The sequence below is a fragment of the Macrotis lagotis genome, chromosome 5, assembly GCF_037893015.1.
Source record: "Macrotis lagotis isolate mMagLag1 chromosome 5, bilby.v1.9.chrom.fasta, whole genome shotgun sequence".
In the NCBI taxonomy this organism is placed as follows: domain Eukaryota; kingdom Metazoa; phylum Chordata; class Mammalia; order Peramelemorphia; family Peramelidae; genus Macrotis; species Macrotis lagotis.
In genome coordinates, this window is record NC_133662.1 from 254899558 (window position 1) to 254924241 (window position 24684).

A 24684-nucleotide genomic window follows, 5' to 3' on the forward strand; every position below is an offset into this window, starting at 1 on the left:
ATTTTTCTCTTTCCTGACATTGCAGACCTAACTGTACAACATCCCTCTCCCTGCCTCTACAGCTGGTCAGCTATGACCTCTATAGGAATTCCTTCCCTTCTGGATGCCTTTTTTTCTTTTCTCTTATTCCCAGAAGCTGATGTGAATAGTGTATCTCCCTTTGAGTGTTCAGCATTAATTGAGCAGAGTGGTTAAGAGGCAGAGCTTTTTGGGTAGGTTTTGGATTTAGAAGGATAGATCAGAAATGAGTTTGACAGTGAATATCTCTTTCTCCTTCTCTTTCCATTCTGCAGAGACTGCAGCCAACTGGTCAGTGCAGGCAACCATGTCCTCCACTTTCAACAATGGAGCCAGCATTCCATCTCCACCAGATGCCGCCAATGGCTTTCCCCAACCCAGCGCCTCAGGTGCTTGGCACAGACCAGAGGAGGAACTACGGGTTGTAGAACCCAGCCTAGTGAAGAAGGCCCACCGGGAGATCCTGGACCATGAGAGGAAACGACGCGTGGAACTCAAGTGTATGGAGCTGCAGGAGATGATGGAGGAACAAGGGTAAGTGAATCCAGGCAGGTGGATAGACGGCTAACCCAAAAATTGAGTCACTGCAACCCTACTGACCACTTGGGGCCAACCTACTCTTTTTAATAATTAGCTAAACAATCATTTATACAATGCTGATATAGTGGCTAGATCTGTTCAAGTCCAACCAATATCCTGGTTGAAATTCAGGTTGACTTGCCTTTGGCAAGTCCCTTATCCTCTCAATGGTCTAGTCCAGTGACATCAAACTCCAGTTGAAACAGATTCCTGATGGCTGCATTTTTACTTAGAAAACCACAAATTTGCATTATATTTCTTACATTTGATTTATATTTATTTTATTAAATATTTCCCAAATTACATTTTAATCTGATCACAGCATCACTCCAGTTTTGCAGGCCATAAGAGGTGGATGTCTGATATCTCTGCTCTAAGTTGATGAGGGTGACAACAGTTAATACTTATAGAGTACCTACTATGTGGCAGGTACTCTGTGGGGCACTTTATCATCATTATCTCATTGGTTCCTCCCAACAATGTGAGGTAGAGGCTGTTATGATTTCCATTTTACAAACAAGGAAAGTTAAAGTGAACAGAGGTTCAGTGACTTGCCTGAGATCACACAGGTATTAAGTGTCATGTCACATTTGAACTCAGGATTTCCCAATATGACTAAAAAGAAAAATGCACAATGTTAACAGGGATGTGAAAAACTGGGCCATCAATACATTGTTGGTGGTATTGTGATCTGATCCAACATTTCTGGAGAGTGATTTGGAATTGTATTCAAAGGGCAATAAAATTGTGTATACTCTTTGATCTAGCAATGTCACTACTGGGTCTGTATCCCAAAGAGATCATGAAAAGGGGGGAAAAACCCACACATGTACAAAAATATTCATAGCAGTTCTTTTCATAGTAGCAAAGAATTGGAAATTGAAGGAATGCCCATCAATTGAGGAATGACTGAACAAATTATGGTATATGAATGTGATGGAATACCATTGTTCTATAATAAATTAGGAAAGATTGGATTTCAGAATAGCCTGGAAAGATTTGCATGAACTGATGCAGAGAGAAGTGAGCAGAACCAGAACATTATACACTCTAACAGCAACAATGAGCAATGATCAACTATGACTTCTACATTTTAGCAGTACAAAATCCAAGAAAATTCTAGAAGACTTCTGATGGAAAATACCATTCATATCCAGAGAAGGAACTGTGAAGTTTAAATGCAGACCAAAGTTTCCTATCTTCATTTTTTTAAAAGTTGTCTTATATATTATGCTTTTTTCTCCATTTGGGTTTGATTCTTCTTTCACAACATGATTAATATGAATTTATGTTCAGCATAGTTATACATGTATAACATATTAGATTGCTTTCTGTCGAGGCAGAGGGAGAGAAGAGAGGGAGGGGGGGATATAAAACTCAAAATCTTGCAAAAAAGATTGTTGAACTCAGGGTTTCCTGACTCCAGGTCAAGCACTCTCTTCACTGTGCCACCTTGCTGCCCAGCGAAAAGGAGTAGGGATTTTAGATAAAGACAGTTCTCTTTCCACTCTACCACAATGTCTCCCTTAAATGTCATTCATGGGAATGTCGGGACATGACCCTGTGGATATCTTTGGCCCTCTTAGAAAATGAAGAATCAATAAGAACCACAATAACAACCTCAATGCCTCAGTAATATTTCTGTGGATTCCTGTGGGATTCTACTGCAGTCCAGATGGCAGAGCAGTTTTGAGGCAATGAAATTCCTGGCTGGGGAGCCTGGTCCCCTCCCTGACAAGCATGCTTGCCTGATGTAGCTGGCAATATGGAGAATGCAGAAATACCAACTGGGTTGATGACAGATCCACTGCAAAGGTACTATGTGCCCAGCCAGAGTCCTAACCTGGAATGAGTCTGGGGAGGCTGAGGTGAATATGGCCAAGGAAGGGGTGCCAGCCCTGAGTCTGGGGATTTAGGAAATGTGGATCAGGATCAGGATTTGTGAAAGTCCTGAGAAGTCCTATTATAAGAGGTAAGGGCAATGGGCTTTAAAGCCGGAAGATCTGGCTCAAATGTTGCCTCTGATGCACATTACTTGTGGACACTCCCTTAACCTCTTTATGCCTCAGTTTTCTCTTCTGTAAAACCAGGATTCTGGACTAGATGATCTTTGAGGTCCCTTCCTAATCTAGCTCTATGATCCTGCTAAGGGAGGACAGTAATTGTACTCTCATTCCAATGAGGAGTGAATAATAGGGGATTCAGTGCTTTTGATATAAAGGCGAAAACACGGGACTGAGGTGTGTTTAAATCCTGGCTCAGACTCCAGCTATTTAGTGGGCCCTGAAAGAGGAAATCATGAAAAAGTCATCTCACCAACTGAGCTTCATTTTTCTTGTCTGTAAAGTAGAGATAGTCATTGGTATACTCAAAGGACTGTGGTAAGCAATGTGCTGGGTCAACTTTGAATCATTAGATAAATTTGATCCCTCTAACCATACATCCCCCCCCCAACTTCTATGTCTCTTTAGAGTTTACAAAACACACTTCTCACCATGATTTTGTGGAGGAGAGAGTGTCAGTATCATTTTACAGACCAGGAAAATGAGGCTCAAATCCTGACCAAAGGTCACCCATCTGACAAACGTCAGATCAAGATTTGAGCCTAGATTTCCTATCTCCCAAAATAGTACTCTGTCCACTCAGCTCAATCCTGCCTTGGGGTTCTGATGACCTATGCCCAAAGATTGGCTTAAGATACCCCAAGTTCTATAGTCAATCCTAAGAGCATAGCAAGAACTGGAAAGGACCTAGAATCTTCTCATTTTATAACTGAGGAAACTGAGGCCCAGGAAAATGAAGTGACCTGTCCAAGATCACACAAGTATGCCCTTCCTATGGGACATAGCCCTGGGCTTCATCCTGGGTTGGGTGCTGCAGTGGATGGGAAAGATAGTGTCAGAAGATCCTTGTTACAATGAGGGTGATACCACCCTGCCTTCAGAGAAGGGATGGTTAGATACAATTCTCACCCTCACAGAGCCCTATGGGAGGAAGACACAAACCCTTTTCTACTATGTCTCCTCAGACCAGCAAAAAGACAGTTATACCTGTGAGTAACTGATGTGGTACCTAGGAAGACTAGGGAATTCCATGGACTCTGGGTAGCCTTGGAGACTGGGTTAGCTCTCACTGGGCTGGGTAGATCAACAGTAAGATCAATGATATCATATCTCACTTTTGTTTAATGAGAGAGACTTTTAAAAAAATCAGACCAGTGATTTCATTGGAATGGATTTCATTGGAATTTCATTGGAATTCATGTAGAAGCAACCTAAACCAATGCATATTGTCGCCCTCTCTGCCCTTTAGAGTCATAGAGAATTCTGTGGAACATTGAGACTTGCTGATGCCAAAGCCACCTTCTTGTCATCCTGCTTCTCTCATTAAGCTGCAATTGCCAAGGTAGTTCCAGTATTCTTCCACTGGATCTTTGCCACAATCCAATAAGACAGTGGGAATGATTTCTCACTTTGGACAGATGAGGAAACTGAGGCCCTCAGTGCACAAGTGACTTGCCTAAAATCACTCATTGCCTCCCAACTCCCATCTGATACTTGATGCTCAGTGAGGTAGGGTCCAGACCACACTCAAGCTCCACTGGTGGAGCTCCTTATGGAGGAGAGAAGGGATGCTTCTATGAGTCCTTCAGCTAGCAGCTTCTCCCAGGAAAGGGTTTAAGCTGGATTCCCGGCTCCAATTCCCATCTCCAAAGGAGGTCACTCACCTGAAGGGCAAAGGGAGGAGGAAAAAATTGCCGCTTAGTTTTCTTTCCAGTCCTCTCCTCTTGCCTCTGCAAGGAAGTTCCTGGAGAAGGCAGGACTGGAGACCCAGGGAAAATAGCCTCAAGGTCATGTTATTCCCCAGGCTAGCAGTTGGGGAGAGGGAAAGTAGCACCTCTTTGGGCCAATGTGTCAGGAAAGGTGTGAGAGTTGTATGTATGTGTTAGTAACCAGGGATGTGACAGAAGCTTCTGAGAGTGGAGATTCCATTCTGGGGTGGGTAGGACTTAGCTCCAGAGACAAGGACTTCATTCAGTGGGGAAAAGCACAGTTGGAGTTACTAGGATCCAGAATAAGGATGCTCAGAACTCGGAGAGCCTGCTGAGAGAGGAGGAGATGGAAAGAAAGACAGAGGCTCACACAAAGCAAGTTATCAGTAGGCAATACAAACATATTTGAAAGAGCTGATGAGCTATTGATGTACCCAAAAAGTAGCAAAATAGAAAAACTGTGGGCTGTGGTCCCTGAAGAGGAGGGGTGAGTCTGCAGGTGCCTTAATTAAAGGCCATTATCTCCATAAAAATTAGGAGAAACACGTTGCAATGTTGTATGTGGGGATGGTTTGACAAAACTATAGAAAAATCATTTCCAAGATTGGGAAAAATACTTAGCACATCTACCTAATTCTAAGTCTTTATTGCTGACATTAAACCTGGGGAGTTTGATGACCCTTCCAGGGTTACAAAATCGGGCCTTTCCTCTCTCACTAATTTCTGACCCCTAATTCACAACTCTGAGTCCATATCTCTGACACTGACCTGTGTCTTTGAGATTGAGTCTCTGTCCCAACACTGAGCTCCAATACTTGAAGCAGAGACCCATCCCTAGCACTGAGTCTGTCGCCTGGGCAACTGTGATCCTGAGCCTCCATCTCAGCCCTTCAGTCCCCCAACACAATACAGTGGCACCATCCCTTACACTGAGCTCCTAGGCATGAAAATGCACCCTAGTACTGAGCCCTTGTCTCTGACACTAAGTCCCTATCTTAACAATAAACTCCCATTTTCACTATTGACTGTTCATCTCTTGCACTGAAAACTATCTCTACTACTGACACTGAGACTTAATCCCCAGCTGAGCCTTCAGGGATGGATGAGATTTAGACAATCAGGCCAAGAGGCCCTGAACATTACAGATGGGGGAAACAATTTCAGTTAAGGTATAGCAGTGGTAATCACACTCCAGGCTATTCATTCACGATTTTGTTTGAGTCAATCTTTCTGGTCTAATTTCAAGCTCGTCCCCTTCACAAACTCTAGGTCCCATCAGATAGATGGCTCACCTCTGCCTGTCTTTCTCTTGTTCTCTCCCTTTTGTTTTTTGTTCTCATGTTTTTCCCCATGCATGGAATGGACTCCTGTCAACCTGAATTGCTACCGGTTGAAATTCCTCCCTTCAAGGCTTAGTCCAGGTACCAATTTTTCCACGAATCTTTCTTTCATTCACTTTTCCTTCTTCCCCCAAGCTGCCTATGATTGTTGCTGCATTCATCTCAATCCCTCTTCACTCATGGCCATTTATCCCTCTCTTCTCTGCCCCTCATTGGCATGTGAGCTTCTGGAGAGTTGGCTGGAGGTCAGACCTATCATGTATCTCTAGTAATCAGCACTAGGCCTTATATACAATTAGTACTTTGTACAAGTTTTTTGATAGAATGGAATGATGTACATAAAGGCCAGTGAAGAGAGCAACTTAGCTTAGAAAAGTCAATGGCTTTGAGTGAATGGTGGGAGGCAAAGATGTTTAGCATAGGGACTAGATTGTGATTCACTTTGAACTTCAGACTTAAGGTTTTGCATTTTCCCATGTGGGCAATAGAATGTCAGTGAAAAATTCTTGAGCAAGGGAGAGGTGTGATGACTCAAGTGTTTTAGGAGGTTAATCTGGCAATAAATAGATCTTATGCATGACCAGCAGATTATAGGACCATGGGCTCATAGACTGATAGCTGGAAGGGCCTTCAGGGGCACTCACTCATCCCCTGCAGAATGAATGAATGAGGGGCATTTATTAAATGTTTATTCTGTGACAAACACTATACTAATACTGGGGATATAAAGGCAAGATCAAAATAATTACTCCTTAAGGAGCTGCCATTTTAATGGAAAGATAATACATACAGGGAGCAGAGGCGAGAGAAAGGTATTTTGATCTTGAGGACACACAAATATAGAAAGCAGAACAAGTTGGGAGGGAGGAAGCTTAGTTGATTTGTCCTTTACAATGGCATTGTTGTTTTGGTTACAGTTCTCCCAGCAAAAGGTGGAACCTGGGACTCAGGGGGTTGAGTGATTTGCTCAGGTATAAGAGCACAGTATAAGAATACAAGTTCCTTGACTGCATAGATGACTGTGTGGATATGATGGACAGCCTCAGTGAAACAGATGTTCCTGAGATTCTAAAAGAAATCAAGAAATTTTCTCTAGCACTTTGGATAGCTCCCTTATGGAAAATTTATGGGGAAACATGAACAGAAATCATATCAAAGATAACAAAGTGTGAAGAAGGTTCCAATATTGGTTAGTAGATGGAAAACCACATCAATGAAACTGAAAAATATTCTAAATAATAAAGTTATTTTTGCAATTTATTTGGAGGTGGGGTGGAGGCTAGAGCAGAGAGGTAAGTTAGCAAACTATTGCAATGGCATAGAAGGTAATAAGAGATGAACAAGGGTAATGGTTACAAAAGGGAAGAAAGGAAATGGGAGAGTTATGGAATAGAATTGATAGGGAATTGCAACCAGTTGGATATGAGGAAAAGAAAAAGGAGATTTAAGAATCATTCCAAGGTGCCAAATCTGGACACTTGAGAGAATATCAGTGATCTCAATAGACATAGATTCATTTGAAGAAGGGATGGGTTCAGTGAAGATGATAAGTCAATTTAGATTTGTTGAATTTGTTATGCCACCAGATGGGTATATATTGCAGGCAACCTGGGAAGTGGAACTGGAGATCCAGAGAGAGAGAGAGGTTTCAAAGTCATTGATATAATGGTCAGAATTGAACTTATTAGGCAAGATGAACTTATCAGGAGAAAGTGTAGAAAGACCTTATCCCAATTGTATCCTACTGCCCCACTCCTGAACAGCTGGTCCGTCTCCAGAATCATGATGGGGGCAAGGAGGGGAGAGAAAAGAGAATCAACATCCAAAGAGCTGGGCTACCCTCTAGGGACCCTTCTCCCCAGCTCTTCAACTTCCATTTAAAGTTTGTTGATCTGGGGCGGCTAGGTGGTGTAGTGGATAAAGCACCGGCCTTGGAGTCAGGAGTACCTGGGTTCAAATCCAGTCTCAGACACTTAATAATTACCTAGCTGTGTGGCCTTGGGTAAGCCACTTAACCCTGTTTGCCTTGCAAAAACCTAAAAAAAAACAAAAAATAAAAAAAAACCCCATAAAGTTTATTGATCAACTGAGGTCTTAAGTGAGTCCTGAGATGGGTCCCAGAAGTCAGAGACACCTGTGAACCTTCATTAGAGGTTGAGTGGTGCCTCTGAGGAGACTTGTGAGAGATGAGTCTTCAACCAATTTCTACAAGGTCCTCCCTTCTCTATCTGCTTGCTCAAACAGCCTCAGCACTCCACTCTAGAAACATGACAGTAGTGTCCCAGACTTAAAGGATCATAATATTTAAAGTTTGGAAAGGAGCTTAGCAATCATCTAATTCAACACCTTCATTTTACAGTAGAGGAAATAGTCCTCAGAGATGGTGAGCACTTTGCTCAAGGAATAGTACCCAGGTACTTCACCCTTCACCATTTCCATGACACTACTAGGCATTATCCCACTCCAGTGTGGTTGGGAACAGTCCTCAGGGCAACTCAGGTGCCCATGGACAGGAGAGAGAAGGTTTGCCATTAGGATGCCAAATCCAGGAAACAAGTTGAGATGGACGACAAATGAAAAATGTGATTCAAAAGATCTTGATAGGCTAGAACATGAGGAAAAATAAAATAAGATTCAATTTATTAAAGGTAAAGGCTTAGACTTGAGTCCTTTAAAAATTGGTTTCATGAGGACAAGGTAAGGGAATCCTGAATAGTCAGCAGCTGGTCTGAAGAAATATAGGGTTTAAATTTTTTCTTCTGTCTTTTGTTTTTACATGATTTTTCATCTCTAAATATATTCTTTCTCCCTCCCCTCCCCAGAGAGCCATCCCTTGTGACAAGGAATAAAAAAAGAGCAAAGGAGAGATAAAAAAAGTTTAGCATAACTAACCAACCTATCAGCTGGGTCTGACAGTGTATGCATTGCTCCACATCATGCCTCACCCCCTCCCCCAGATATCTACAAAGAAGGGAGGGAGGAATGTTTTCATCAAGGCCAGATCTGGAGGATAGAGTGGACTACAAACTTAATGAAAATCAGGCAATAAAATATGGCAGCTAAGAAAGGTTGCACTGAAAGTTGTGGCCCATAGGAAAAAGGTGACAGTTCCATTGTCCTTTGACCTGATCCAATCACATCTAAATTCTTTTATTCAGTTTAGGGTCCTTCATTGTGGTGAGGGTATTGATAAACTGGAAAGCATCCTGGATAGTAAGAATCTTTTGTTTTAGGTTTTTAGGCAATGGGGTTAAGTGGCTTGCCCAAGGTCCCACAGCTAGGTAATTATTAAGTGTCTGAGGTCACATTTGAACTCAGGTCCTCCTGACTCCAGGGCTGGTGCTCTAGATAATAAGAATCTTGAGAGCATATCATATGAGGATCAGTTGAAGGAGTGGTTCTCCTGGAGAAAAAAAGACTTAGTAAGAGGAAACATAATAGACATCTTTTAATAGACAATCATACAAAAACAAAAGGCTAAGCAACAAGGTGACTCAGTGAATAGAGGTTTAGTCCTGGAGTAAGAAAGACCTGAGTTCAAATCCAGTCTCAGACACTTACTAGTTGTGTGACTGCACAAATTACTTAACCTTTGTTTGCCTTAATATGCTGGAGAAGGAAATGGCAAACCACTAAGTATTTTTGCCAAATGTGGTCTATGAGATCACGAAGGGTCAGACATGATTGAATAATTCACCAACGATGAAAATGAAGAGATCACATTCTTTCTACTTGGCCCGCGAGGACAAAATTAGGAACAACTGGTAGAAATTACAAAGTGGCATATGGAAGCTTGACTCTAGGAGAATACTTACTTGCAAAAAGGAGTCTGTCAAAGCTCCTTTGACAGATAGTGAGTTCCTCTTCATTGGAAGTATTCAAGATTGGATAAACACTTTGGGGTAGATGAGGACCCTCCTTCAGGTGAAAGTGGGGCTGGCTGACTGGTTATTGAGGTTCCTTCAGATATTGAAGTTCTGCAGTTCTTTATAAAGGGGCTGAAGTTCCAACTTTGTGCTTCCTTTGGGAAGGACAACTGGGCAACCTCCCTGGGGGCACAAGCCCTCCTGACATCTACCCTTTGTCTGAGCAGTTTGTGGTCAGAAATTTGGAATTCTGCTCTAGATACTTCTCAGATGAATTTCTGAATTGACATCTTCACTCCTTGCTCCTCAGCCAAGAAAGCATTTTTTTTTTAGATTTTTGCATGGGGTTAAGTGACTTGCCCAAAGCTGGCACAGCTAGGCAATGAAGTGTCTGAGGTCAAATTTGAACTCAGGTACTCCTGACTCCTGGGCCAGTGCTCTATCCACTGCGCCACCTAGCTGCCCCCAAGAAAGCATTTTCGAGAGATTCTTAAGCACTGTTATCTGAAACAAAGTCAGGGAAGTCATAGAATGATGGAATGGCAAAGTTGGAAAGGACCTTAGAAGTCATTTAGTCCCACATTTCTCCCAGGTGGAAATACCCTTCAAAGAACCCTTGATGATTGCTCACTTGCTTCACCCCACGATCCGTCATTTGCGAAATCTTGTTTCTACTTTCACATTGACTTCCTTCTGTCCATGACACAGACTTTATCCTGGTTCAGGTCCCCATCACCTCATGCACAGACCCTTGCAAAAATCTTCTCCTTGGTCTCCCTGCTTCATCTCTCCCTACTCCAATCCATCATCCACACTACTGCCACAATGTTCCCCAAAGCATAGATTGGACTATATCACTTGCTCACCAATAAACTCCCATTGCTTCCTAGTACCCAGTATCTTTAGGTATAAAACTAAACTCCGTTTGTCATCAAAGCTCTTCACACCCAGGTCCTTTTTCTCATTTTTAATTTTCTCACGCATTATTCCTCTCCACAAACTTTGTGACCCAACTACACTAGCCTCCTCCCCATCCTCACACATGACCCTCTATCTCTCATCTCAGAGCTCTTCCCCAGGCTAACACCTATGTCTTGTCTCTGCTTCTTGGGATGTCTAGTATCATTTAAGGCTCATCTCAAGCCATGCCTTTTAAAAGGAAGCCTTTCCTGATCCCATTAGCAACAATAGAATCTAGCTGCTAGTACCTTCTCTAAGGTGACTATCTACTTTATGTGTAGCTTTTACACAAATGTAATCTCCTTTGGATTAAAGAATGTCTCATTTGTATCTTTGTATTATTAGCATGGAACTTGGTGCGGGCACGGGATAGGCATTCTAATAAATGTTTGTTAACTGAATGACTGATCCCGCTTTCTCTTAAAACAACCAGTTTTGGGCAACTCACTGCCTCATTTGTGGAATGATCTTCATTTGCTTTGGGATTGGGGGCAGATGTGAGAGGTATGCCAAGGAAGGCAATTATAATAATAAAGTGTCCATAATCACCATAGGAACCAAGAGGGAAGCTGGTCCTTAAGCCACCAACACCTACATCTATAGTTGGGGTAGGGGGCTAAAATCCTTCAGGAGACATTTTAATGTGGTAGAAAGAGTAGTATAAATTTCTGGAAAAAGAATTCACTCCTTGACAAAAATTTGGAAAATAGTATGGTAAAAATTAGGCATAGCCCCACATTTCCCACCCTACACCAGAAGAAGATCAAAATGCTACGGGATTTAGAATTTAAAGGGTGATACCACAGACCATTTAACAGTGATAAAGAAATGCCCTAGGGGCTGTTAGTCAGGCTCTGGAGTCAGGAGGACCTGGGTTCAAATCCGGTCTCAGATACTTAATAATGACCTAGCTGTGTAGCTTTGGGCAAGCCACTTAACCACATTTGCCTTGCAAAACCCCCCAAAAAGAAATGCTCTGTCTTTTGGATCTAAGGAAAGTGGAGAAATTTATGGCCAAACAAGAAGTAGAGTGCATTATAAATTGAAAAATGGATGATTTTGACTAAATTAAATTAAAAAGTTCGCCCTAATAAAAACCAATGCAGGAGGAAGACAGAAATCTGAGAACCAATTTTCACTGCTAGTGTTTCTGATAAAGGATTCATTTTTAAACTATACAGAGAATTGTATCAAATTGATAAGTTACAAAGTCATTCCCCAATTGATAACAAAGGATATGAATAGGTAGTTTTCAAATGAAGAAATTAAAACTCTATTTAATCAAATGAAAAATGCTCCAAATCATTATTGTTTAGTGAAATGCAAATTAAAACAACTATGAGGCACCTCATACCTCACACTTATCACATTATCTAAGATGACTACAGGCAGTAGGAAGATTGGTGCACTGTTGCTTGGAACTGTGAACTAATTACACCATTCTGGAGAGCAATATGGGACCATACCCAAAGAGCAATCAAATTGATTATATCTTTTGACTCAACAATACCAATAGGGACAGCTAGGTGGCACAGTGGATAGAGTATTTGGAGTTCAAATCCAGCCTAAAATCCAGCCCAAATCCAGACACTTAACATTTACTAACTGTATGTGACCTTGGGAAAGTCACTTAATTCTGATTGCCTCACATCCAGGGCCATCTCCAGTCATCCTAATTCAAATCTGACCACTGGACCCAGATGTCTCTGGAGGAGAAAATGAGGCTGGTGACTGAGCACAGCACCCCCTCACTCAAATCCAGTTTATATGTTTGTTATGGCATCACCTCTCTGATGTCATGGTCCTCTTCAAAAATGAAGGACAGGCATCATCATCATCATCATCACCAATTCTAGACCTATATCCAGAGGAAATTATAAAAAATGGGGAAAATTCCACATGTCCCCAAATATTCATAACTCTTTTGTGGTGGCAAAGAATTGGGAATTGAAGGGATGCCTATCAATTGGAGAATGACTGAAAAAGTTACAATATATGAATGTTATGGAGTTGGTCTATAAGAAACCATGAATGGTCGGACTCTAGAGAAGCATGGAATGAATTACAGGAACTGATACTGAGCAAAGGGAACAGAACCAAGAGAACATTGTACACATTAATAATAACATTATGAGATGATCAACCCTGATGGATGCAGCTCCTCTCAGCAGTTCAGAGAGCTAAGACAACCCTGGGAGACTAGTTATGGACGAAACCATCCTCATCTTGAGGGGGGAAAAAAACCAAAACCTACAGAATCTGAATGAATAGTATGTTCACTTAAAAAAACCTCTTATCTTTTTCTTTCCTATCCCATGGTTTTCTTTCTTTCCCCCTCAGTCCTAATTCCTCAAACACAAAATGACTAATATGTAAATATGTTAAACACAAAAGTATATGTACAACTTTTACTAGACTGTTCACCACCAAAGGGAGAGTGGTGGAAAGGGAAGGTGGTAGAAAAATGTGTAACTTATAAATATGCAAGTAGGTGAATGTTGAAAAACTTCCATTACATGTAATTGGAAAAATAAAATATCAATAAAACAAAAGTGTAGGCATCAAGAGGAGGAAGACCTGGGTTCAAATCTGAACTTAGTCACTTGCGACTTGGTAGCTAGGTGATACAATGGATAGAAGCTTGAGTTTGGAATCAAGAAGACCTAAATGCAAATCTGACCTCAGACTAATACTAGCTATGTGGCAAGTTATTTCACCTCTGCCTCAGTTTTCTTATCTGTAAAATGGGCATCATAATTCTACCTATTTCATAGGTTTGTTGTGAGGATCAAATGTGCCTGACACTGCTTGTCTCCTTTCTATCTCCTAACTTTGGACAAGTCACTTTACCTCCCTGGGTTTCCCATCTGTAAAGGAGGGCGGGGACTTAGACTCCAACATCCTTGCCAACTCTAGATACTTATTTTTAGGTTTTTGCAAGGCAATGGGGTTAAGTCTAGATCTCTTTTTAAAATTTTTATTCTGAATTTAACAAACACCAAAAAAGAAAGAGAACATTTCCACATACAAAATGAGACCAAAAAAAGATTTTATAAGAAGCCATTTCCCAGTCCCAAATGCAGCTTGCTTTTAATATATATGTATATATACATATATACACACCACACACACACACACACACACACACACACACACACACATAATTCCACCTGTTCCTTTCTTTATCTTATGTTACTTTCCAAGTTGTTCTGCATGTTTGTTTTCCACTGTCCTTTCTTCTCTTCCTTCCTAAGTATTTTAAAGGTGTTTCAATAGCCTTCCTTTCTTTTCTTCTTTTTTTATAGCGAAATGATCCCTGGTCCCACTACCTAAAACTAAAAAGGAAAAGGACACAATTCTTGTAACAAATTAAGCAGTCAATCAAAGCAAGTCTTTACATTTGTTACCTCCAAAAATATTAATACTCATTCTGTACCTTGTATCTGTCACCTATGAGGAGAAAACAGGCTTCCTCATCATTTCTCTGGAGATGTAGTTAGTTGGACATCGTATTGTTCAGAAGTCTGATTTCTTTCCAAGATGTTTGTTTTTCTAATGTTACTTTTATTATAAAAATTATTTACCTGGTTCTGCTCACTTTATTCTGCATCAGTTTATGGAAGTCTTTCAAGGTTTCTTTGAATCCATTTACTTTGTCATATTTGATGGCACAACATATTCCAGCATATTCATAGACTCTAATCTGTTCAGCTATTTTCTAATTGATAAGCAGCCCCTTAGTCTCCTGCTCTTTGCCAGCACAAAATTAGCTGCATAAGTATTTTATTCCTTTTTCTTTCATCTCTTTGGGTTAGTGACCTAGGAGCAGTATCTCTGGTCAAAAGGTATGCACAGTTTAGCAACTATTGATGACCAGTCCCAAACTGCTTAGAATGGGTAATTCTAAATCTATGATCCTATTATCCCCAAATATTATCTATTATCTCCTTGTGAGTTACTAGCCATCATCCTCCTTGATACCATCCTTTCCTTTCCCCTTCCCCACTTCATACACACCACACACACACACACACACACACACACACACACACACACACACACACACAGAGATTCTCAGAGAAAGGGAAGGGGAAAGAATATAAGGACAAATTCAATGAAAATTTTTGTAAATAACAAAAAAAATAACAAAAATGTATTTTAAAAAACAAACATGGTGGGGGGCAGCTAGGTGGCACAGTGGATAGAGCACTGGCCCTGGAGTCAGGAGTACCTGAGTTCAAATCTGGCCTCAGATACTTAATAATCACCTAATTGTGTGACCTTGGGCAAGTCACTTAGCCCCATTGCCTTGCAAAAACTAAAAAACAAAACAAAACAAAATGTGGGCAAGTCACTTAGCCCCATTGCCTTGCAAAAACCAGGGGGAAAAAAGGGGGGGAAAACCATGGAAGGGGATGGGATACAAGGGCAAATTCAATGAAAAATTTTTTAAATAAAAAAAATCAGCAAAACTGCATTTTAAAAACAAACATGTGGAGTGGCTAGGTGGTACAGTGGATAGAACACTGGCCCTGGAGTCAGGAGGACCTGAGTTCAAATCTGTCCTCAGATACTTAATAATTACCCAGCTGTGTGGCCTTGGGCAAGCCACTTAACCCCATTTGCTTGTCAAAAATAAATAAATAAAAATAAAAAATAAAAGCAAACATGCCTGCATGCCCACATATAGCTCTTATATTCTCTCCAGACTCAGAGATCTTTCTTCCTTGATATCACCCAGTCATACATATTCATTTATTTCTGCTCGACGCCATTAGTATTTCTTTCGTGCATTCAGATATATGATTAATATTCATAACAATTACAGGAGAGTATATTCATTTTAGACTATTAAATAATAGCCTAACCCTTACTATTTATTTGATAGCTCAGTAATTTGAGTTACTAACACTTTCCCCTCAGGTTACCTGATGGGATTATGAGAAGACTCAAAATCTGTAATGGCCCCAGCCAGGGCCAGCCCTCACTCCCAGAGCGATGCACAGATGACCTAACTCCCTGATGAAGAGTCGCTTTCTTTTAAAGTATCCACATAAAGCAAGGCAATATGGGAAAGTGAATTAAATGTTCAGCCAAGAGTCAAGAAATAAGTTCAAACCCTGCCTCTGGCCCTTAATTCTCATGTAGTCTTATGCAAATCCCATTCTTTCCAAAGCCTCCCATAATTCCCCAAGACACAAAGTTCTAGATGAGTTCTGTTCTCCCAAGGACAAGCACTGATTTTTGACATAACATGCCTCCAACATCTGCTGGACTTTGGCGAGTTAAAGACCAAAAGGAAACCAATCCTCGCCTTCAAGGAGCTTATCTTCTAGTGGGGAGATGCAATGCATAAAAAGAGGAATAAATGCAAGGTCATTTGAGGAAGGATGAACAATAAGAGCTGGGAAAAGTGAGGAAGGTTTCAGGGAGAGGTGGGTGCCCACCAGCCTATCATGACTACAAAGGAAGCGGTTGAAAGATTAGAGAAAGATAGAGAAAGAACCAAAAGACCTAGGTTTCAATACTGGCTCTCCAGTCTCCTATTGACTATCATCGATAAGTTGCTGTACCTCTCTGGTAAAACAGACAGAATACATTGGGTGATCCTTTGACTACCATGAAGTTGAAAGGTGAGGAATTTTGTATGCGGAGGGACATCAGAAGTTACCTCATTCAGACCATGTCAAGATGAAAGGGGCCTTCCTCGCTACTTTTATTGGAGTAGAACCTGCAATCCAGAAAAGGAAAACAATTGGACCAAGGTCACACACCTTATAAATGATAGGACTAGAATGTGAATGGGGGTCTCTTGCCCCAAGTTCCTCTAAAATGGGAGAGGTTGGGGAGGCTAGGTGGCGCAGTGGATAGGGCGCTGGCCCTGGAGTCAGGAGGGCCTAAGTTTGGTTCTAGCTTCAGACACTTAGTAATTGCCTAGCTGTGTGGTCTTGGGCAGACCACTTGACCCCATTGCCTTGCAAAAACCTAATAAATAAAAAAATAAAATAGAATAGAATGGAATGGAATGGAACGGAACGGACCGGAACGGAACGGAACGGAATGGAACGGAACGGAACCGAATGGAACAGAACAGAACAGAATAGAATAGAATAGAATAGAATAGAATAGAATAGAATAGAATAGAATAGAATAGAATAGAATAGAATAGAATAGAATAGAATAGAATAGAATGGAATGGGAGAGGTTGATAGTTCTCCTTCCTCTGCTCCTATGACTCATCCCAAAACGAGGAAAGTGTATGACTTTGTCCTGGACAGGAAGAGAGACTCCTAAGATGGGAGTGAAAGGAAGGGGATTTGAGAGGGGGGGAGAGGAGGGTCCAGTACCACTTGAGGGCTCTTGGTCCCTGCTATCAGGAAGAGGAAACTGCTTTCTATACCCTAAATACCAGGAGGGCAGCTAGGTGGCACAATGGGAAAAGAATTGGTCTTGGAGTGAGGAGGACAAGGAGTTTGAATCCATCCTCAGACATTTGATGCTAACTAGCTGCACGACTCTGGGCAAGTCACTTAACCCTAATTGCCTCACATCCAGGACCATCTCCAGTCATCCTGATTCCCATCTGGCCACTGGATCCAGATGGCTCTGAAGGAGAAAATGAGGCTGGTGATTTAGCACAGCACCACCGCACTCAAATCCAATTCATGTGCTTCTCATGGCATCACCTCCCTGATGTCATGATCTTCTTTGAGAATGAAGGACAAACATTATTATAAACACCAGGACTGTCTTCTTAGGTACCTTTCAGTTATTAAAAATAGAATGGGATAGTGGAAAGGTCATTATATTTCAATTCAGAAGACTGAGTTCAAATCCTAACTCTAGTCTTACTACATGTATGAACGTGGATCTCAGTTTCCTTATCTGTAAAATGAAGAGATTGGATTAGATAACTTCTAAGGTCTCTTTCAGCTCTAAATCTATGAGTTTATGATAAGTAGATGGTGGGATTGCCTGGTTAATGTGGAAAACCCCAAGCAACAAGAAATCCCAAAATAATTGGGAGTGGTGTTTCAGTCACATTCACACTCATAAAGATTGGAGCTTTCACCCACTCTACTGCCAATGCCTCCCTAGCTCAGTCCTGCTATTTGGAGCCCAACAAGGGATTGGGGTGGAAGGGGTGAGAAGGTCTCCGGTCTACTTCATTCTTGGAAAAGAATCAGGGCTAACTCTGGATCTTAGTTGCCAGTCATTATATCCCCACCTCTTCTCAACCTCTCCCTCCTTCTTGTATCACTCCAGACTTGTCTAACACTAGAACAAGATACCTTATGCGGTAGTGAGCTTCTTGCCATCCAAAAAGTATAATCAATAAAGAGATGACCAATTGCACCTTTCAATGATGGAACAGGATAGGCATAAACACACCCTTCAAACTCTATTTGCTTCCTCCAACCAATAAAAGGGGCAACTGATCACAAAGAATTCATCCTTGATTATATCTCTTATCAGTTTTCTGTCTGCAAAATGGGAAACCTCTAATTCCCTCAAAGGCAGGAGAGGATTATTGTGCGACAAAGGAAACCAAAAACCCTAGTGACACAAGCCTTACTCTTTTTTTACACCTTCTCTGCTTGCTGCAGGTATTCTGAAGAGGAGATTCGACAGAAGGTGGGGACCTTCCGACAGATGCTGATGGAGAAGGAAGGAGTCTTGACCAGAGAGGATCAGCATGGTCGCCACATGTGAGTCTCTTTTGGGAGGAGCTTAAAGAGAGTCAGCAGGAGAGGGGCTGCAGTTGGAGACAGAGTGTGAGCTACTGGACTATAGACCTCAGTAGGTTTGGGGAAGAACCTGAGAAACTCAGGCACCAGTGCTTTTGGCTCAAGCAATGATCCAATAGTTAAATAAGATAGCTTACTGAACTTGGAGTAAGGAGTTCAAATCCTACTTTTGCCACTTTCTGTGTGACCATGGGCAAGTCACTTTACCATATTGTGCCTCAGCTTCCTCAGCTGAAAAAAATGAAAAAAAACCCCTAGGTGTCCTTTGAAGTTCCTTCCAGATCTGAATTTAAGATCCTATAACCATAAGTTAATTCATCCAAGGCATCACCTCATACTAGGCCAAAGGATTTGGGGAAGGCAGAAGAAGACATGATTCTTCCCTAGAGCTCTGGGTCTAGCTAGGAAAAAAAACAAAATATACAAAACAATTAGAAAATAGTATAAGACATATAGAACTAAGGTCCTCTTTCTCCTCCAGGGCTTTCAGAAGAATGAGGAAGGACACATATCAATATATAGAAAGCACTAAGTGGTAATCAAAAGATCATTCCTGGCCGGGGGGGGGGGGGGGGGGGGGGGCTAGGTGGCACAGTGGATAGAGCACTGGCCCTGGAGTCAGGAGGACCTCGGTTCAGATCCAGCCTCAGACATTTAATAATTGCCTAGTTGTGTGGCCTTGGGCAAGCCACTTAACCCCATTGCCTTGCAAAAAAAAAACAAAAAACATTCCTTTCCTTCTCCAGTCCTGTCAAAAGCTGACTGTGTGACCTTAGCCAAGTTTCCTTATCTATGTCTTTTCTTTTCTTTTTCTTTTTTTTAAGTTCTTGCAAGGCAATGGGGTTAAGTGGCTTGCCCAAGGCCACACAGTTAGGCAATTATTAAGTCTCTGTGGCTAGATCTGAACCCAGGTACTCCTGACTCCAGGGCCAGTGCTCTATCCACTGCGTCACCTAGCCACCCATCTTTGCTTTTCTTATCCATGCCTTCATTTTTCTCTCTTTCAAAAAAGGTGCAAGGTATAAAAGCAAAAAATAAAGTGTAAGGGATGAGGAACACTGGAAGGCCAGTTTGACTAAACCACATGAAAAAGAACAATATCTAATGACTGGAAAAATAATTTAAAGGCCAAACAGTGAATTTTATAATTGTTCCCAGAGAGAATAGAGAGATGTCAAAGTCTGTTGAGCTTGGGGAGGAGAAAGCAGGTTTTGACATGGTCAGACTTGTGCTTTGGGAATTCAATTTAGAAGGTTAATGAAGAAATATAGAATTTAAAACTGGGTATGGTAAAATATAAAAACTAACCCAGAACAAGGGTTAGGATGGTCCAAAGATCAGATCAGAGAATTTAAAGTTGAAAGGTCATGCCATTATAAGTGGCTTTGAGATCATTGAATATGACCCCCTGATTTTACTGAGAAGGAAACAAAGACTGAAAGGACTTGTCCAGAGTCACACTTCTAGCCATTAACAGAACTATGATTTCAAGTTCAAATTAGGTTCTTCAATTCCAAACCCATTATTCTTATCACTGCCCCATGGGATTGTGTCTCTATAGATGGAAGGGACCAGTGCCTATCCCCTTCATCTTTATAAAAAAGTAAACTCCAACCCAGAAAGATTAAATGACTTGCCAAGGTCACACAAATGGTAAAATCAAGATTTCAATCCTGGTCTTCTGACTTCAAATACAGCATTTTTTCTACAATACCACAACTGTCATTGAAAGTCATCCATTCTGTATTGAGTAGGTCTTTGTTATTTAGGTGTGCTTTTGTAAGCAACAGAGTTTGAAGCTTTGTTTTCTTATCTAACATGTCATTCTTTTTTCATTTTATTGGATTATTTACTCCATTTACATTTAAAGCTATGAGAGTTAAGTTTATATTTTCTTCCAATTATCTCATTTTTTTTCTCTCCCAAGTCATTTGTATAGTTTTCAAGTTTACTTTCTGCTTCTTTTTCTGTCTTTATTTAGTTTTCAAGTTCTTGGTCTTTTTTTCTCTCAATTACATAGTTAAATTCTAACCCCCTTCCCCTTCTTCCCATCAACTTATTTTGCTTATTAGTTTTAAATTTTTCATTTTCTTCACCTTTTGTGGGGAGAAGAGTTTTCCTTCTTTCTCTTCATTATTTCCCTTCCATTTCTGTCATTTTATATTTTTATTCTTTGATTCATGACCTTTATTTATTCCTTCTGAAGTCTCTGTATTCTTCATGAAATTCAAGCTTCTAAGATAGCTATTTTGAGCTCCTTCTAAACAGTTTTTGTTTTATCACCTTGTAAATCTTGCTCCATGCCTCTCCTTTCCTGCTTAGAAGTACCAATTCTTTTAGGTTATAGAGAAGACATGTACTCCTGGTTATATATCAGTCCATCCATATGCACACACACATGTAGGTTTATATGCATATATATCATCTATATATATATGTTGTATATATTTATCTATATATGTAAACATATACATACATGTATGGGTGAATTCATATGTCACATGCATTATACATGCGTTGACATAATGGATGAGTTACATTTATGTCTGTATGTGTGTATATGTTTTATTATTATTATTAATTGCAACTTGAGCAGAATTTGATAAGAGCCATAAAAGGAATACAAACCAGGGTTAGATGAGGTTGGAGGAAGGAGGGAGAATGACTTTAATGAGCACAATCTGTCTCCTGCCCTGAAAACCAAACCATCAAGACAGCCTTTAATTACCCTCAGCTCTCCATAGATAGGGACAGGTGAAAACTACAGCAATCCTTCAAATAAAAGTAAAAATATCTGAAGGACTGTCATGTGGAAGATGGGTTAGATTCATTCTCCTTGGCCCCAGAGGAAAGAACTAGGACACATTGTCGGAAGGCAGAGTTTATCTCAGCATAAGAATGAACTTTCTAATAGTCAGACATTTTCTTCCCTTGATTCTTCTCGAATTTTGCCATTGACTGACTTCATAACCTTGGACAGAGATCATTTACTTCCTTTAATCCTTGATTTTCTTCCATCTGCTAATTGTGAAGCAGAGAACTCCTTAGCACTGGAAGTCCCAGTTAAGAATGGGAGAGCTGGACAGGGCCTCACCTGGTCCCCTGTTGTATGACCTTTTTTAATTTTTCCTTATATATGACACGTGTCTCTTAAACCAGTCTCAGAGTTTTTTGAGGGTAAGGACCATGTAGGCTCCTTCTCCTCTCTCCCCCTTAACACATGGGCATATGGTGAAGGGACCTCTGAGGCATCTAATACAATGATAAGAAAACTGAAGCCCAAAGGGGTTCTAGAAATTCAAGGGCACCCAGGTAATGAGCATCAAAATTGGCATTTGAACCCAGATCCTCAACTCCAAATCCAAATCTCTTTTCTCTGCAACACAATAACATCCCAAATATAGCTGAGTCATCCACAAAGAAGGTCCCTTGTCCTCTACCATTTCTAAAAACAAGAAAAAGTTTGCCTAGGAGAAAAAGGAATGATCATGCCAAGAGAACAGCAAGCCAGAGGGCCAGACTGAATTTCTACACTCCTCCTCAAAATCTTGTGACACATTGAAATGTAGCTTCATCCATGAAACATCCTACATCCTGGCACATAACCCACTCCCATAACTGAGCTCCAACCCTAGTAGCCTCTAGGAAATGAGAAATCCATCACAACAAATTCTGATTTACACAAAGATTAGAGCAGTGAGTAAATGAGAACTAATATTTCTCTCTGGTCCTTTCCTCTTAGAATAGGCAGTTTGCTCATAACTCAGACCTTCAATTAGAAAGTCTTCTCCCCTATTTACCTAAAATTTACACAATCAATAAGTCAGGTTCAGAAAACCTGCTTTCTTCTGCCCTTCACCACTGCTTCTCTAAATAGAGCATGATGAATCTTTAAGAGAGCCTCAGTGATGGGACAGCTAGGTGGTGCAGTGGATCATAGGCCCTGGAATCAGGAGAATCTGAATTCAAATCTGGCCTTAGACACTTAATAATTACTCGGCTGTATAATCTTGAACAAGTCACTTAACCTCATTGCCGAGAGAGAGAGAGAGAGAGAGAGAGAGAGAGAGAGAGAGAGAGAACGCCATGATGAGGATATCGGTTCAACAAACATTGGATAAATTCCTGTAGGGTCTGGGATTGTTTAAACTTGTCCCTTAGATTCTCTCTGAGCCCTCCAAGGTCAAGTAATCCTAATTTCTAGTGATCCCAAACACTAGGATTGGAAGAACAACATTTAGGGATGGGACCATGCGAGACTATGTGGGGAGCAAGGGGACATGAAGAGAACTGAGACATACAGCCTTTAAATAAGTAAAGTAAATGGCCCCCTATATGAAATTATTTGGGTGATGCTGAATGGGCCCCCCCAATTTTTCCCCAATTACTTGTTACAGTACTTGAAATATCACCATTCTAGCTCTATTCCTTTTAATCATGGAAGCATTTTGTAAAGGATTATAGGTTTGGTGCTGGAAAGTAGCTTAGGGACCATTTGATCCAATCTTCTTATTTTATATAGATGAAGAAACTCAGGTCCTGAGAAAAGTGACTGGTCCAAGGTCAAATATAGTTTAAATAATAAAACTGTGGTTTGAACCCAGGTTGTCTGATTCCAAGTTCCTCAAGGGAATATTTTATTATAGGTCAAAACCTTATCTGAGGGGCAGCTAGGTGGTGCAGTGGATAGAGCACCCAGCCTGGATTCAGGAGGACCTGAATTCAATAATTACTGAGCCGTGTGGCCTTGGGCAAGCCACTTAACCCCATTGCCTTGCAAAAAAACCTTATCTGAGAGCAAACGATATCATGATGCAGGAGAATGAACATCGAATTGGTGCCAAGATGGGAGTGGGGGAGGAGTTCCAAGAAAGGAGAAGGGGGGAGAAGACCTCTGAAAAGAAGGGAGGAAAGCAAAGATCAATGTTACTGACTTCTGCATAGTGTGACTGGCTCTTTATCTCCTTCGGGATGGAACTCTGGTGCCAGAGAGGATGGGGCGCTGGGGAGGAGTAGGGGAAGTAAAGGAAGGAGGCTAATGGCCATAAGTCTTTAAGTTCACTACAGAGATAAGCCTCTGAATTCTCGGCACTTTTCTTGGAAAATCCCATTCAATTGAATCATCATGAGTATCCATGAACATTTGTCATAAGCCGCCCAATTTTATGCATCATGCTCTGGTTGCTTGGAAGTCAGGAGGTGTGGGGGTGTGAGGAGGGGCTGGGACAGATCCAAAATGAAGATGGGTAGTCAGTGTCTTCTAAATAGCGCAAGTAATCTCTTTGGAGATTTTCTCCTCTGGTAGAGGGTCGGATCTCTGATGGCACTGGTGAGAGTTAGGGGAATCATTTCCCTGGAAGGTGTAGTGGAAGTTAGTAGACAGAAAACTCCCAGGGGAAGACTAGATAGACAGGAATCTTGTCTTCTTCTTCTCCTCATAGGTTGTGTGAAACACCATTGTACCAATGTCATCCTTCCTATGAAAAAATAAGGGGAAGGGGTAGCTAGGTGGTGGAGTGGATAGAGCACTGGTCCTGGAGTCAGGAGGACCTGAGTTCAAATATGGTCTCAGACACTTAATAATAATTACCTAGCTGAGCAGCCTTGGGCAAGTCCCTTAACCCCACTGCTTTGCAAAAACCTAAAAACAATGAAGTATAAATAACATGTTAATGTGGGGGGGCCACTAGGTAGCACAGTGGATAGAGCACTGGCCCTGGAATCAGGAGGACCTGAGATCAAATCCGACCTCAGACACTTAATAATGACCTAGCTGTGTGGCCTTAGGCAAGCCACTTAACCCCATTTGCCCTGCAAAAAAAAAAAACTAAACTAAACTAAAAAAAACCATGCTGATGTGGGGAAGAATCTTATATGAATTTACAGAAGAAAGGCATCAAAATGGACTGGGGTCAAGTTTTTTATAAGAGGGAGAACCCTTATGTTCTCATGAACTCAAAAAAACATTCAAATTGGAAGGGACCTTAAGACCATTTGACAAAGGAGAACACTAAGGTCTATAGGAAGAGAAGTGATTTGCCCAAAGTCATACAGCAAGTTAGCCACAGAATTATAGTTAGAAACCTAGACTCCAAGTCCGCTATTCTGTCTGCTATGCCACATTGACACAACAGAGATTTCACTAGAGAATGTAAACCATCCTTTTCTAAGCTATTCTCAAATAGAGATAATTAAGTCTAGCATTGTTGTCTGGAGACAGGGTACTAGATTTAATGACCTTTAGGGGTGTCTCTTCTCATTCTGTTATCCCTGGAATTGTGACCCTTCTGAGAGCAACCAGGAAAATGAATCTAGGAACAAAATAACAAACAATTATAAATAACCCCAATCAGAATGAGAGGGAGTTGGTCATCATACTGAACTAAACTCCTACTAAAGCC

At 41.1% G+C, this 24684-nt stretch overlaps 1 protein-coding gene across 1 annotated transcript in view; it reads left to right on the forward strand.

Annotated features, from left to right (window-relative positions):
- Positions 1 to 301: 301 nt before the first annotated feature.
- SRRM3 (serine/arginine repetitive matrix 3) overlaps positions 302 to 24684 on the forward strand; it is a 61615-nt gene continuing 37232 nt past the window's right edge. The window contains exons 1-2 of the mRNA XM_074190415.1: positions 302 to 552; positions 18143 to 18244. Of these exons, the coding sequence (XP_074046516.1) occupies positions 326 to 552; positions 18143 to 18244 (329 nt within the window). The 5' untranslated portion in view covers positions 302 to 325. The remainder of the gene's footprint in view (positions 553 to 18142; positions 18245 to 24684) is intronic.